This window comes from Necator americanus, chromosome III, assembly GCF_031761385.1.
Source record: "Necator americanus strain Aroian chromosome III, whole genome shotgun sequence".
Taxonomy (NCBI): domain Eukaryota; kingdom Metazoa; phylum Nematoda; class Chromadorea; order Rhabditida; family Ancylostomatidae; genus Necator; species Necator americanus.
Window position 1 is genome coordinate 5,775,530 of NC_087373.1, and position 15,257 is coordinate 5,790,786.

General features: G+C 39.6%; 3 protein-coding genes across 4 annotated transcripts; 1 reads left to right on the plus strand and 2 right to left on the minus strand.

Moving 5' to 3' along the window:
• Positions 1 to 2,784: 2,784 nt before the first annotated feature.
• On the minus strand, positions 2,785 to 3,165 carry RB195_008707 (uncharacterized protein; the record flags this gene model as incomplete). The annotated part of the gene is made up of 2 exons (XM_064195341.1): positions 2,785 to 2,974; positions 3,068 to 3,165. The coding sequence occupies 2 exons, from the start codon at positions 3,163 to 3,165 to the stop codon at positions 2,785 to 2,787; spliced, it is 288 nt and encodes a 95-aa protein (XP_064046486.1).
• Positions 3,166 to 4,421: 1,256 nt separating this feature from the next.
• RB195_008708 (uncharacterized protein) lies at positions 4,422 to 4,745 on the minus strand (the record flags this gene model as incomplete). Its single annotated transcript, XM_064195342.1, has 1 exon — positions 4,422 to 4,745. The coding sequence occupies one exon, from the start codon at positions 4,743 to 4,745 to the stop codon at positions 4,422 to 4,424; it is 324 nt and encodes a 107-aa protein (XP_064046487.1).
• Positions 4,746 to 8,598: 3,853 nt separating this feature from the next.
• RB195_008709 (uncharacterized protein) lies at positions 8,599 to 13,834 on the plus strand (the record flags this gene model as incomplete). 2 transcript variants are annotated; one of them, XM_064195344.1, is made up of 11 exons in its annotated part: positions 8,599 to 8,688; positions 10,813 to 10,892; positions 11,012 to 11,168; positions 11,222 to 11,313; positions 11,473 to 11,533; positions 12,014 to 12,139; positions 12,256 to 12,402; positions 13,300 to 13,392; positions 13,503 to 13,557; positions 13,647 to 13,658; positions 13,724 to 13,755. In XM_064195344.1, the coding sequence occupies 11 exons, from the start codon at positions 8,599 to 8,601 to the stop codon at positions 13,753 to 13,755; spliced, it is 945 nt and encodes a 314-aa protein (XP_064046488.1). The 2 variants fall into 2 exon arrangements, with proteins under 2 accessions (XP_064046488.1, XP_064046489.1); XM_064195343.1 differs by lacking the exons at positions 8,599 to 8,688; positions 10,813 to 10,892 and having other exon boundaries at positions 11,013 to 11,168; positions 13,647 to 13,834.
• Positions 13,835 to 15,257: the final 1,423 nt, after the last annotated feature.

Below are 15,257 nucleotides of genomic sequence, written 5' to 3' on the forward strand. Positions count from 1 at the left end.
TGGCGCTTCAATTTCTTGGCTTTATGACAACATCAAAACTTGGAAATTGTTTGGTTGAAGCTGTATCTAATAAAGAAGACTGGATGAACGGTTCTTCTCGATCAAGCTACAAGCTCGCATTACCTCACTAAAAACGACATCATCACTTCCTCTGTTCTCTCATTGCTGATCACTCTTGGTCACTGACATCGCTCAAGCTTTTCACACGAATCTTTGTTTTTTAAAGGACAAAAGAAAAGATAAACTAAGGGTATTTCCGACAAACTTTTTTAACCTTTTTAACCTCGCCTCAACAGTGAGCCGCGCTTTTTTGGTCGCGTGGGACAACGCAGACCCGCACGGTTTTCAACGGTTATTTTCCGTGACTTCCCAATTTTTTAGTTTTTTGTACTTAATTGGTTTATTATCTTCGAATAATATAACACACAACATGGGCATGGAAAAAGGTTCTTGTCCTTTGAAAACAAGAAACAAATTCAAGCGTTAGTTGTAAATCACACTTTTTGTGCATTGTTCAGAAAAAGCCAATACAAAATTGGCTTTTTCATTCACTACAGATAATCCAGTAAGATTTTTGATCTCAGCGCCATATGTCATTAAATTTGAGAGCCTTTTCCTACTATTCTACTCCTACTCTTTTCTTCGACAATTACTGACAACATTTCCTTGTCCAAATAGAGCCCGTAAAAATCGATTGTCGAATAGAATTGATTTGTGACAGCTAACGACTGATCATGTGGCCCAAGCTGTTGAGAAAATTTCCAGTTATCATGAGTTCCTGCGCCGCTTAACCATTCGTCTGTTCGCTCTTACAATCGGGCACCGACAATTTCTCATTACTTCTCGAATCAGACTCATTATGATTTGTATGCAACTTGTATAGGTTCGATTTCTGTTTTGGTTTTTTTTTTTTTTGGTTTTGCTATCTGTGTTTTACAGTGTTATAGAACAGGCGCGGCACCAGTTTTGCTGGTGACTTTAACTTTTCAGCTAAATTTTCCGGGTAAAGTGTAGTTGGGGCCTAGAGGGCCCAATAAACTGCGCTCTTATTCTTGGAGGCTCTTCTCTTTTTCTCTTAGTATCTTTAGCCGGAAAAAACATAGTTGGACGGATGGGGGGACGACCTCGGTTCATCTTCTCATTGAAGTGTCGCATTATCATTTCATTATCATTATTATCATTTCTATGAACATGCGCTAATATTATACCGTTTTTATTCCAGATCTTCTCCGTCCTCGCAGCTATGACACGTCCAGAAGATGCATGGATGTATCGTACCTTATGGTTTGTAGTCAACGATGTTCTCTGTGCCAGTAATGCTCCAGTTTTACTAGCTTTAAACAAACCTACGAAGTGTATATATGCGAAAAATTGGGATGGAATCTAAGGAAATACACACAAAAGGCTCTTTGCTTAACAATATTTGATTGAGTTTCTTTTTTTGAACGTTTAGTTGTGAAACTGCGCCGCGATTGCAAGAGGGGCGGCGTCGAAACACAAGACGGCACGGTTCTAATAAGGAGTGAAATATGTGCTTGTCATTCTTCTCTAGCAATTTAAAGGAATTACCCCAAGAATCTGAGGTGGTATGGATTTCAGGTGGAGAATTCGTATACGGGATAGTAGATTATGGAGAGGGGTGTGGTTCCGTCCATTTCTTCCTAATTGCTGTAAAAAACGGCCCGCCGCACAAGGCTGGCGCGCTCCAATCGAACTCGTTGTAGAAAGTAGCGCGCCGGAACTCTCGAAGCCGTACGATTCCGTACACGAATACTCCACCTGAAACCCGTACCACCTCAGATTCATGAGGTGATGCTCTTAATTGAATTAAGGGTGGCCGGCCAATACATATCTTCTTGGTGCACGATGCCGCAACGAAAAATTGTTTCTGAGCTGGGTAGGGTGCAAGGGGAGGGAGAAAAGGCGGTAATCCTTTCAAAAATTGCGAGGAATTTTGCAACATAACTCTTCCCAGAAGTTTTTAGGATGAAGTAGCTTTGGGTCATTTTGATAGTGAACTTTGCGTTAGTGATAGTTTGAAATCTCTGAAGTTGAATTTCTCATAACTGGTGAAGTAGTCCGTAGTTTATTATTAATGACCGGAATTCATTTGTGGTGCCTGTCCATAATTGTCATTACATGCTTATTAGTCGATTTATGTCTCTGAATGAGTGCTCGTTGGTTTTCCTTTGATCTCGCTTCAATTAACCTGATCTATTGATCTTTCTAACGGTGAAATAAATCAGAGATTTTTATTCACTTCTCTTTTGTTTCTTTTTTTTTTTCGTTCTTCTCTGCCGAGAAGCTCTTCTTCTTTCAAGATTATTGTTAGGTAAGTTGAGTAAGAGGTTAATTGCGGGGAGTCACTTTGGTAATTCTCCATGTCAGTTGTCCTCACTGAACTCGGAAACTATTATTGGTTGTGCTTCTCCTTTGAAATGTAGTATTGAGGGTACAAATAAGTTGTAAGGGTTTTTTATAACCTTGAAGCTGTGTTTATAAAAATTGGCAAGATGTATTTTATTCAAAGTACTAAGGGCGGGTGTAGCGTAGCGGTTAGACGCTCCGCTTCTTGCACGATCGATCGGAGGTTCGAATTCCCCCTAGCGCTCACCAAGCCTTTCATCCCTCCGGGGTCTATAAATTTGAACGAGACTTGTCTGCGAGGATAAAAACGTATAGGCCAGTTACACGTTCATAAACCTTAAACAATTCTGAATTGAAGTGGATGTGGGGCGTATCCTAAGCGGATTGATTAACGCCAGAAACTTTATCCTTTAACTTTTATTCAAAGTACTGTCCATAATTAGCTACGAGTTTACTGCATGTTTTCGCCAGCATACGGATTCCGCGTCGGAAACGTTCCTCGTCTATTGAGGCGATCCAAGAATCGATCCAATTCTTGACTTCTTCGTGAGTAGTGAGTTGCTTTTCAGGGCCAGGCAACGAGTCATCGACCGGTGCATGTGATATTCTTAAGAAACAATGTCTTGGGAATACAGCGGGTGGAATAGAACATCTTATCACTTTCTCATGTCCTAGGGGGCGTTTGAAGTTTAATGCTCACCTCATTTGGATTAATTTTTGTTGGTGACGTTCCCCAGTGCTGGTTTCGTTAGGCTGAAGTAGCTCACAGTTAATCACTCCGAGCTGATTCCACCACATCCACAGCATTAGCTTCTTCCCATGAATATTCGCTTTGGCCGTTGAAGTTGATGTATGACCGGGCTTACCCCATGATTTTTTTTGGGTTGTCGTTGTGAATCAACCTTTCATCCCCCGTCATGATTCGATGCAAAAAATCCTTCCAATTTCCCTTCGGAGCGTTTGTTCGCACGTAAATAACGGCGTTCGACTTCTCTTGGCTTGAATTCATACAGAACCCATTTCCCTTGTTTTTGTACCATACCCATAATCTTTGTACGCTCTGAAATCGCTTTTTGAGTCACTCCCAAGCCCTCAGACAGCTCCTCGTGAGTTTGACATGAATCTTTGTCCAATAACGCTTCCACCTCGGCGCCTTCAAACTTTATTGGCCTCTCTTCGCGTCCTTTGTCGTTGGTTTCAAAAATCGCCACATTTTAAATCCCATGATCACAACTCATATATTTTTATTGATGGAGCATGTTCTCTATATCCTTCACACAGCAATCGATCTTCATCACCTGCATTTTTCTCCAAATTGAAACAAAAAAAAGTAGCGCTTCCCGCAAATTGTGTTTTGTTGATACAAAGGTTGACATGGTTAGAGTACAAACAAAGTGAATTGTTTACTCTCCTGCAAAATGACATAGACTGATTTTTAGAGAGAGATGACGATGCCTAAGATGAATTTAGCTTAAAGATGGTCCCCCCGCGATTAAGTGCTAATTACGCCATCTTCTGTGAGTCCCTGAAGTTTCTTTGAAACTCCAATAAAAATGGCACTGTTGGTGGATTCTCACTGTCAGTAATTCTTGCCTATTTGATTAATATGTGTTTAATTAATTATAAACATATCACTTACGAATATCCAGAACTATTAGGTTGGTGCAAAAGAAATGCAGGTTTTTCTACCCAAAATCTAAATTAATATAACTCAGATCTAACAAAATTTATTTAATCAAAGTAATCTCCATTACAATTAACGCACTTTGGCCAACGAGAAACGAGCTTCTTAATGCCAATATCATAAAAGTCTGGGGTTCTGGAAGCGATGAACTCATTGAAGGCAGTTTCTGCATCGTCTTGGTTTCTGAAGTGTTTCTCCCACAAGAAGTTATCAAGGTGCTTGAAAAAGTGAAGTTCAGTAGGCGAAATGTCTGGCGAGTATGGTGGATGATCCGGAGTTTCATAGTTCAACTCATGCAGCTTTTGCCGTGTGATCAATGAGACGTGAGGTCTAGCGTTGTCATGAAGTAGGATTGCTCCTTTTCTATTGATCAGTGCCGGGCATAAACTTCGCAGTTTCTGCTTCTCCTCCTTCCGAACTTGAGCTTCCTGGCAATATCTCGTGTGGTTTTGCATGGATCAGCTTCGACTGTCGCCCTCAATAAGTTGTTATCAAGTATTGGTGGACGGCTGCCATGTGGTTCGTCTTCGAGGCTGGTGTTGCCGGCACGAAACTTTTGGAACCAACGGTGTACTATGCATTCGTTGATACTTCTCTGGCCCCATACTTCGTTGATATTTCGAGCGGTTTGAGCGGCAGCTCGGCCCAGTTTGAACTCGTAGAAGTAAATTTGACGAAAATTGCGATTAGACATCTGAAAATAAAAATCAAATTATTTTTATAATAAGCGACTTGAATTAAATTCCATATACATATTTAAAAAATTCATATAATAAGCTTTCCAACAATGTATAATACCTCGTGAAAAAAGCCTTAGTTTATCAAAGAAGTAGTGATGAAACTAATAAAACAAAGAAACCTGCATTTTTTTTGCACCAACCTAATAAATAGAATAGAATACTTCAAGAATTTTCCAAATATGCTTGTATTTAGCCTGTCTATATGATCTCTATGAAATGTTTATTCCGTATCCATGCGACTATGCGAGTCCTTTTCTTCCTTTATTGGATTTATATATGGCTAACTTTTGCTTTTTATTTTCATTCGTTCCTCTCCATTGAAAAACCTCGCGAATGGAATACTCTTGTCTATCTTCTTAACATTGCGGTTTCTGTTCTTTCTGCTCTCTGAAGGGTATAGGTGAAATGGAAATCTATTCACCTCTAACACTTATAAACTTTAATTGTATGAAAAAAGCTTTCATTCAATGTCAAGACCGAACTCAGCTGAATACCTACAAGGAAGTAACGATTTAAAATGAAGTGAATGGGAACCAGAGTGACTGAGTTATAGTATCGCGTCTACGAGAAGGCTTTATTGAAATTCTTGTTCCCTAACATTGTGCTAACGTAAGTAGATGTTTATGCTGGAAGTCACAGATGTAGAAGTCACTCAGACCCACACTCCGCCAGCCTGTTATTTCAATTTACCAAAGAAAACGGAATGTTCTAAACACATTATGTTGCGGCGGCTCGATGGGAAAAGGAAAGCGATATGTTCATGAGTTTGCAAGTCTCTATCTTGTAAATACATTCATGATCGCTGAACACATCGCAGCACGAACATGATCACATGCGCAATCGCCGATTTTTCGTCTTTTTTTCTTTTCAATAGAATAAATGATTCGTTACATTATAGAACTAATTGGGAACCAGTGCAAGCATGAAACTTGCTCTGGCTTACATTTAATCCACGTCCTTTAGATAATGGATAAAATTTCTGGCGATAATCCGCTTCGCCCCCACGATCACTCCAATTTAGAATTGTTTGAGGTTCACGAACGTGTAACTGGCCCCATACAATGACTTGCAGTGGTTAGCCGATCTGTCAAGTCAGTGTTTTCATCCTCCCAGATAAGTCTGGTATCAATCTATCGACCCCGAAGGGATGAAAAGCTTGGTGAGCACTAGAGCAGGTTCGAACCTCTGATCAATCGTAGATAGAGCGGAACCTTTAACCGACTGCAGTGCAACCGCTCGGTGCGTTAAATGGACATCCCTATTCACCGGTCAAGATCATGATTTTTTAAACAAAGTTTAATATTTTCGCGAAAAATTGTCGGTTTGGAGGTGCTGCTAAGATCGTTCACACCCTCCAATTCAAAGGGTATGAGGAGTTTTCATCAATTACTGTAGTTGAAGAAGAGACCGTTGCATTAGTTACGACGCCTGCTCCCAATGGCCCTGCTCATACTAGATCCAACGAACATTCGCGCTTGGGAACGCTATATAATTTGGACGGTTTTATGATGAAAGTTGCCCGGATTTTGGGCAAAGTTGAGAGTATTATTATTTGATTCTATTAATCCGAACCGAAGTAGTTGAATGACCTAGAGAGAGAGTGAAATCCTTGGTAGCAACTTTATGTTTCTCTACGCTGAACTGCTAGAGATGGTTCGAACCATTTCTTTTTCCATTGTAAATTGGAATGACAAGCTGGCGAAATATGGGTCTGAGTGACTTCTACATAGGTTACTTCCAGCCTCCAGAATCTGCCTACTGCACTACATTGTTCGGAAGTATGAATTTCAATGGAACCTTCACGTAGAAGCAGTAACCTAGGTACTCACGCTTCCGTTCACTTCACCTTAAGTCGTTGCTTCCCTCCAGGCATATAATTGAATTCGGTCCTAACAGTGAATGAAAGCTTAGAACAGAAAAAAATAGTGAATATAAGTTAGAATTAAAAAGTTCCCCGTTTTCGTTTTAACTGGATCTCCATTTCATTAGATGGAGGGAAAGATTAGAAACCGCAATGTTAAGAAGGTGGACAAGAGTATTCCATTCGCGAGGCTTTTCAGTAAGGAGGAGTGATCAAGAACAAAGTGATAACGAAGAAGAACTATATATGGCTTCAATAGAGCAAGAAGAGGGGTCATATAGTTAGAAGGGTAGAAATATATCGTATAGATCACCACAGCAGGATAGTTCCCAGCATCTTTGAAGAGTTCTTAAAGTTCTCTTTTGTTTAGTTCTGGATAATTCACTAGTGGGCGAGTGTACCGCAGTCGGTTAGAGTTTCCGCTGTCTGCACGATCGGTGGGAGATTCGAATACGCCCTAGTGTTTACCGGGCTTTTCATCCCTCCGTGGTCGATAAATTGGTACTAGACATATCTGGGAGAATAAAAACACTACCCTGCAATTCATTGTATAGACCAGTTACACGCTCGTGAACCTCGAACGATTTTGATCGAAGTGAACGTGGGGGCGCGTCTCAAGCGGATTGATTAACGCCAGACACTTTATCCTTTCATTTTATTCATAATTGTTTATTATTGATTAAACACTAAAAAATAGTATGGTAACTCTTGTCATATTTTGATGCAATTAGAAACATAAGCATATTATTTAGTCTATCATAGAACATTCATTTCATTTAATTCATCTACATTGAAAATAGTTAGACTATTTTCAATGTAGATGAATTCTGTTTTCATATAATATTACTATTATAATACTCATTCGCTGGTACACTGAGCAACGACAAGTATGTGCAACCAGCCGCCGCACATCTGATGGAACAGTGCCTAACATTGCTTTCGATGTATACGGCTTCCGTTTTCACTACCTTGAACGATTATCGAAACACTGACTTAGGATGGTGTGAGACGTGACGGAATAAACATAGTATTGTTCCAATAAACCTCTATTTAGACCTCTGAAGACGGCAAAAAAGCCAAAGTGTCAGGCAGAAGGTTCCATCTAAAAACCTCGCAGGCACACTTACAAAACCTATAAGTACTGTCTAGAATATAATTAACAACTCTCTATTATCTGTACTCAATAAACAACCCATACATTTGAATTTCTTCCTAATTGCCGTAAAAACGGCCTGGAATGTGCGGCTTCGAGCGTTCTGGCGCGCTATTTTCTACAACGAGTTCGATTGGAGCGGGCCAGCCTTGTGCACACGCCGCACCTTCCGGGTCAATTAGGAAGAAATGGACGGAATCACCCCCCCCCCCCCCACCTCCTTTATCTGCGATCTCGTATACGAATACTCCACCTGAAATACATACCACCTCAGATTCGTGAGGTGATGCCTTTAGGTGCCCGATACACGCAAGTGCTGCTGCTACTAATTTTGACTATAATTTTGACTTTTTTTGATTTAACGAATCCTCACGTGATTTTGCCTCAATGTCACATTCTTTGCTCCACTTCTGCTGATTTTCATAAACGGAGTTGGCTATGCTGAAGGCAGGAAAATCAAAAGAATGCGAAGGAAATCAAAAATTTGGTAGTGCCCTTGGAAAAATAGCAAAGATTAGAAATATTGTTTTAAGACGAAAAAATGACAGAGTAAGTTTAAAAAATTGAAAATGTTAAAATTTTGTTACCGGTAGAAGATTACAGGCCTTTCTTTTGCTACGTCAGTCTTACTAATATTAGGAGAAATAAGTTCTCTACCTACTGCATCTTAAACACTGTAAACGCTGGTTAGCGTACGAAGAGATCCCAGTTAACGATAGTCCTTTCTTCGCACTCTGGACTTCGCGGCTTTCTTTTCTTTCCATGTGATATAGAATCTTCCTCGGAGGAGACGATGGTCCGATACCGTATAGAACTTGGGCACAACAGCGACATCCGTCAAACAAAACCTTTTACTGAAGGTGGTGTGGTCATTTTCAACATGGTACCCTGCATCGAGTGAGTTCCACGTCCGGTGCAGAGAAAAGCGCTTTTCTAATTGTGAGAATTTCCTTTGTGGGCTTAGTGTCATTATGAACTCGGAAATCCTCTCTAACCTGTTCAATCCACAGCAGGCCGTGGGTCTTGATGTGAAGTTCCTCAAGCGTTATTCTCGGGCCACTCCTGGCATTAAAATCATCATGACCTTGTATGGTATGATATTGTCTTCTCTCTAGAACTTCTCTAGGTCCATATAGAAAGCTTTGTCTTCTTCTTCTTCTTGTTCGTAGCTTGATGTTGAAGCGTAAGCGAAGAAGATAGTCAAAGCTGGTGTTGAACCACATCTTCTCATCCGCAGATGTCCGATTTAGGTCATAGGTTGCAAGATGTTATAAGCTAGAAAACCATAGAATCCTAGAATGTGCTGCCTGTTATCTGACCAAATAACTGTCGAATTATAGTAGTTCCACTGAAGACGTCTCAAGTTATTATTGTCTACCTTTCTCATCGTTTCTACGTTACCATCACTAGAAAACCTATGAGGACCTTATTTGAGTACGCAACACGACAAAAAAATAAACAGATACAACAAAAAAGATACAACTTTGACTTTTTATAAAAGGAGATTCAAACATACTGATAACTTACCATGATTGCCTTTTTCTTATGTATAACAGCTGTGAATCAGGAACAATTTCCACTGGTGCAATTAGCATAAATTTGGTTCTGAAACTGGAACGTGCAGTACACATCCTAACGCTACAACTACCGTTCAAGATCCACTCACTGTACACTCATTTACAAGTTTCGTTACGCCTTCTCTTGAACTATCTGGGTACGAAGCAGCTCTCAGCACCAGCATATACATCCTGACGAGGACGTGTAATTCTCCGTTCTACAATCACACATCAATAACTCTGAGAGCTATTAAAGGCATCACCTCACGAATCTGAGGTGGCATGGATTTCAGGTGGAGTATTCATATGCGGGATCGAAGATTATGGAGAGAAGGGTGATTCCGTCCATTTCTTCCCAATTGCCGTAAAAAACGGCCCAGACGATACGGCCTCGAGCGATCCGGCGCGCTGTTTTCCACAAGGAGTTCGATTGGAGCGCGCCAGCCTTGTGCACGCGCCGTATCTTCCTGGCCCTTGTTTTACGACAATTAGGAAGAAATGGACGGAATCACCCTTCTCTCCATAATCTTCGATCCCGCATATGAATGCTCCACCTGAAATCCATGCCACCTCAGATTCGTGAGGTGATGCCTTTAAGACAATCATCTTGGTTACCATTTTATGGGTGAAGATCTTTCAAGATGTGTTAAATAAAGGTTTAATTTTAATTTTTAATTCAATTTCAAAATAATTTTAGAAGATTTTCACCCTCAGCAATATGAGCGGGAAATACTTGAGATTGTCCGTGGTAGTCAGAGTCGTAACGCAGCCCGTATTCGTTTACAGTTGATGTGTCCGTTTCTGGCCGAAGCAGGTGATTCCAAAGGGATTATTATGAAAAACATGAAATGATGTGGACAGAACAGTACGCGAACAGTTTCACTGAAATAAATCCATGCAGAGTGGTCTATTGAAACAAAATAATTAAGTGTTGGAAAGTTTGCACCACCCCTGCAGATAAAGGAGATCTGTAAGATTATCGGCCTAACAAGGTGTACTGGTGCTCACCGAATTGAACCGATTTCATGCACTGCAACCCTTTTTTCCTGTATTCAGTACATTATTTGCTGAAGCAGCGCTCGGAACAAATTCATATCATCGGTAGGGGGTTGGTGATGAAGTTGTTCTACTGCTGAATTCTTCCATCACTAAGAATTGTGCCAGGACCAAACTCCGTTAGTATATTCGTGAGAGAATAAAGTCGTTAATATTGTCAAAAATGCTCATCTGGAAAAGTTTCACTTTGATGTTCTCGTGGATAACTAGTGCTGGTTTAGTATAAGATCCTCTATTTGATCACTCAGTCGGCCTAATGAACTGCAGGAGCGGTTTGTGGCTAAAACGCCAATTATCACTCAGACGGATAATCCCAATTATTTTTCGTACATGTTGCTGGAGGTTAAAAACTTTTAGAATTCTAGTTTCATTCATCCACTAAGTATATATTTCAGTTCCTCACATGTACAAGAGGTCAACTCTTCTCTTCATATTTGTATGAGTGTCATCAGACTGCCCTCCTGTCAAGCATCACGTAATTTTTCCCGAACTTTTTTTCTTCAAATTAGCTTTCCTTCAAGTCTTTATGTTTGAAGGAAGAAACTCCCTTTTCAGCACATTTTGAAGGATCGTCATTTATAACGTGCTGTTCAGGATGATCGTCCTACTTGGTTTCATACTTATTGCGCTATGTAGTTGCGAAGGGTCGAATTACACAGACGAATTCGCCAGGAAGTATATGTACATTCTGAGCGCTGCTGCGTACTCAGATGCTCCAAGCAAATGCATGGAGAGATTTGAAAATGCTACAGTGAGTGGACATGAAATGGTATCTGTTACGTTAGGATTCATTACACTTTCCAGGTTCACAATCAAACTTATGCTAACTGCACAGGAAATTGCTCAGGGTTCACAGCTGTTATACATGAGAAAAAAGCAATCGTTCTTAGTTTCCGGTATGTTGGAATATCCTTTTATGAAGAACCAAAGTCTTTTTGTTTAATTTTTTTGATGGACTGCACTCTCGAGTAAGTTCCCCACAAGTCCAATTTTTTTTCTTGATGGTAGTGTAGCATGCAGAAATGCTGAGAAAATATAATGTAAGACGTTTCCAGTGGAACTACCGACATGCAGCAGCTGTTTGCAGAGATTAAAGATAGCACATTCAAGGAATGGGTTGGTTTTTAGATTATAACTATTTAGGGCGTTGTAATTATGATGAGCAATTATGTTTGTAATGGTCCTGTACTTTATACGGGATTTTAAGAGTCCTGTAGGATTAATGTTTTGTAAGTGAAACTTATGTAGCATACAATGGGTTTTAATCTTTCACGAGTAACAAAATTTTGAAATTCCTAATCTACCAAACTTGTCACTGTGTCCAGTACACTTGAGCTCCACTCATGAACGTCAGCGGGACTCATCAGAGGTGCAGGGTGTGATTTTGAGGTAAATTAAGGTGGGATTCATAACACCAAATAATGTTTTTAAAATTATACAGTAGCTCGAGTGTGTAGCTTCACTTGAGTTATAAATGGACTGTGGTTTAAATAAACTGTAGCATTCCACACCACAATTAATTCCACAAGTTAAATTGGCATCAAAAATTTTCTGGAGGTGAAATACTGAATAGAAAGTCCTGTTGTAATGTTCCAGAGTAATTGGACTCATGGAGGCAGGGTATCCAAGTACTTCAGCGATGCCTTTTTGAGCCTCTGGGAGGGAGGTATGGAGAAAGATTTCGAAAATCTAACGACATATTATCAAAACTACGAGATTTGGGTGAGTTTATTGTGTTGATTTCTTTTTCCCTTTAAAAAGCGTTTGGTAAAGTACTGAGGAGTCCTCACAAGTAAATGCATATCTTTTTAAGCTGGCCACTCAAATAAAAGTTTTAGGTTACCGGTCACTCACTTGGTGGTGCTCTAGCTACATTAGCTGCATCCGTGGTGGCCGGAAAACATAACCGAACTAATGTGAAGCTGGTCACATTTGGTCAACCGAGGGTTGGCGACGAAACATTTGCAAAGAAACACAATGAAATGGTATGCCTAAACTTCATTAGTTTTACTGATTAATTTAATTAGTAAATCTCAAACGGATGATTATGAACGGATGAATAATAATTGAAGTGACCTCTGCAATAGTTTTGTGGAGACGCACAAAGAGATACTACAAGAAATAAACTCTTTCCGTTTGTGCGTCTTCCAGTACTTCAAATATCCCTCATTCGAAACCTGAGGTTGTAGAAAAAAAAGTAAGAAACGTTTCCTTTTTGGGTATTGGATTGCTCGAAAATGCGAATAATTGGGTTTTTGCTTGTGATCAAACGCTGGCAGCAGAATTTTCATCGAAAATATCTAAGCTATGGAGATAGGCAAGACTAGGATACATCACTAAACAGAAATTCTTCCTCTTCTAATCCCGCGAAACATACAACGAATTACAATTTTCGTCGACTGCGCTCTAACATTAAGCTAGGATGATGTGGAAGTCGTGCTAGATTGAATCTGAACATCTGAGAACCTGACGTCAGTACACATCAACTCCTTGACCAATGACGCTTGCTTAGGGCTACCTTATTCTGGAAGAGGAGGGACTAGAAGGAAATCAGGAAGTTCTCATTAATTCTCTCGACTGTCATTGTTTTATTTGAGCGAGAAAATCCATTTGAAGACATGTACCATAAAAACGAAAAAACAGTTTTCCTATTCAGAAAACACACAGAGAAGATGATTCAAATGATAGACGAAGAGAAACCTGCTTCTCTTGACCTCTTTCTCCAAAGCTAGGATGTCCATTCGAACTTCCCTCTAGGTTTCTCCTCTAACTGCATTAAACAGTGTGATTCGTGCTCTAGTAGGCCATGTTAGCACTTTCCTGACATTGAATTGGAGTTGAGAAGAATCCATACTTTCTTTTTGTATCTTCTTCAATCTCAGGTAAACTTCTCCTACCGAGTTATATACTGGAGTGACGTGGTCCCAACTGTCCCATGTTACTTCGTCCAAGGTTTTCGTCATCAAGGAATAGAGGTGTGACTCTCGTGTGCAATACATACACAATTACGATTTTCTGGAAAGAACTTCTTAATTGCATATTGATCACTGGAACAAGAACTAAAGTAAAATAAATAAAATTTTAGGTTTTCTACTCTGACATGGATTCAACTACCAACTCGAAGCACACCGTTTGTAAAAGTGAGTAAAGAATACTTTCTTTTTTTGAAATGTTGATGATCCACGCTGTTCTTTATTCAAGTTTTCACAATTCTTCAAACCTTTTTAAGGAGGAGAGAATTATGGGTGCAGCGGATTCATGCTTTATCGTACTGTTCGACATCACGTAAATTACTTTGGAAAATACGTGAGCTTCTATGGAATGGACGGATGCAATGATACAGTGCATGCAGGAAGAAGCATCGTGAAGTCTTCACTCTCTTGGGTTTATAACAGCTTCGAGAGTTGGTTCGGTTGAAACTGTACCTAATAAAGAAGGCAAAATGTGCTGTTCTTCTCAATCACACTATGTACAAGTTACCATTATCGCACTAACATCGGCAACATCGCTTCCGCTGTTCTCTCATTTGTGATCTCGGACCACTGGCATCGTTCAAGCTCTACATACAAAAATTTTATTTCCAGAATGGTTCTCTAACATTTAACGAAAAAAATCTGAAAACATTTATTAGAAAAAGGCATTTCTTGTGTTGAACTACCTTGTCCTAAGTGTCGATGATTATATGAAATACTAAATAATTTCAAAATCGATCCCCTCAATAATCAATCAATTATCTTCAAAATGTATCAGTTTTAGGTTCACCAACTAAAAATTAGTCTGTGTTATCCTTTAGTCATGAACAGGCTAGTTACGCGTTTGAAAACTTCAATTGATTCTTAATTTGAGTGAACGCGGTGGCGCATCCCAAGCGGATTGATTGACGCCAAGCACTTTATCCTTTAAGAATAACTGAAAAATAGCAAAAAGATAAGGCACTGACATCGCCTCAGGCGCTGTAAAGCTTCTAAAACCCATCGTCGTCCCTCAGCTTTAGGAAAAAGATAAGTTGGGAACTATTTTTACCTGAAGACATCGAATCCTTAAGAACCCGAGAGCTGCAGATTCAGATTTCAGAAATAAAATACCAACTTGCGACGTTTCATACTTCGTATTTGTCCAAGGAATCTCATAAAGACTCCGATACAATCATCTACTATTTTTTTAAGCCTTGTTGTTGTATTGCGATCAAATATTGAAGTTTTCTTCCTTTTTTGACCACTCAATCATTTCATGTGCACCTTCTTAATAGTAACTTTTCAAGGAACCGAAAAAAGTATACGGGAAATTACTAGACAAATATGTGAATCGCTGCGAATTTGTCGACTTCTCGATAAAGAAAGTGCTTCCTATTCATATCTATAGAAGGGACTTGCACAAACCAGCGTATTGGACCCACCTCCGCAAGATGTGTATTGTATCAAAAGAATTTAGCGTTTGAAAACATTATTTTGCATGAACTGTGTTGGTTAGAGATTTGTTTGATTATCGGCTTAGCCATCTGCATTTGAATTCGACTCACTAAACCATGTTAACACTTTATTCTTGTTCATTCTCAGAGTTTTAACCGATAATTGGTGTTGAGTTGGATTTTAATGAGTTGTTCGTTGACTTTCGCTCAGAGGCCACATCAATTTTTTTGTTCTAACGCTATGCACAGACACTACACTCTTGCTATCTTCTTTCTTTTCTTTCTCTTGTTACCTTCTTTCTTTACCTTAGACGCCATCTTTCTTCGCTAAGCGCTAAATCTCACTTTCACTAATGACTGATCTCTTTATTGCCAATTCTAGGTTACTGTAGATTGCATTTGTCTGGATCTCTCTAAAATCTTCTTTAGAAT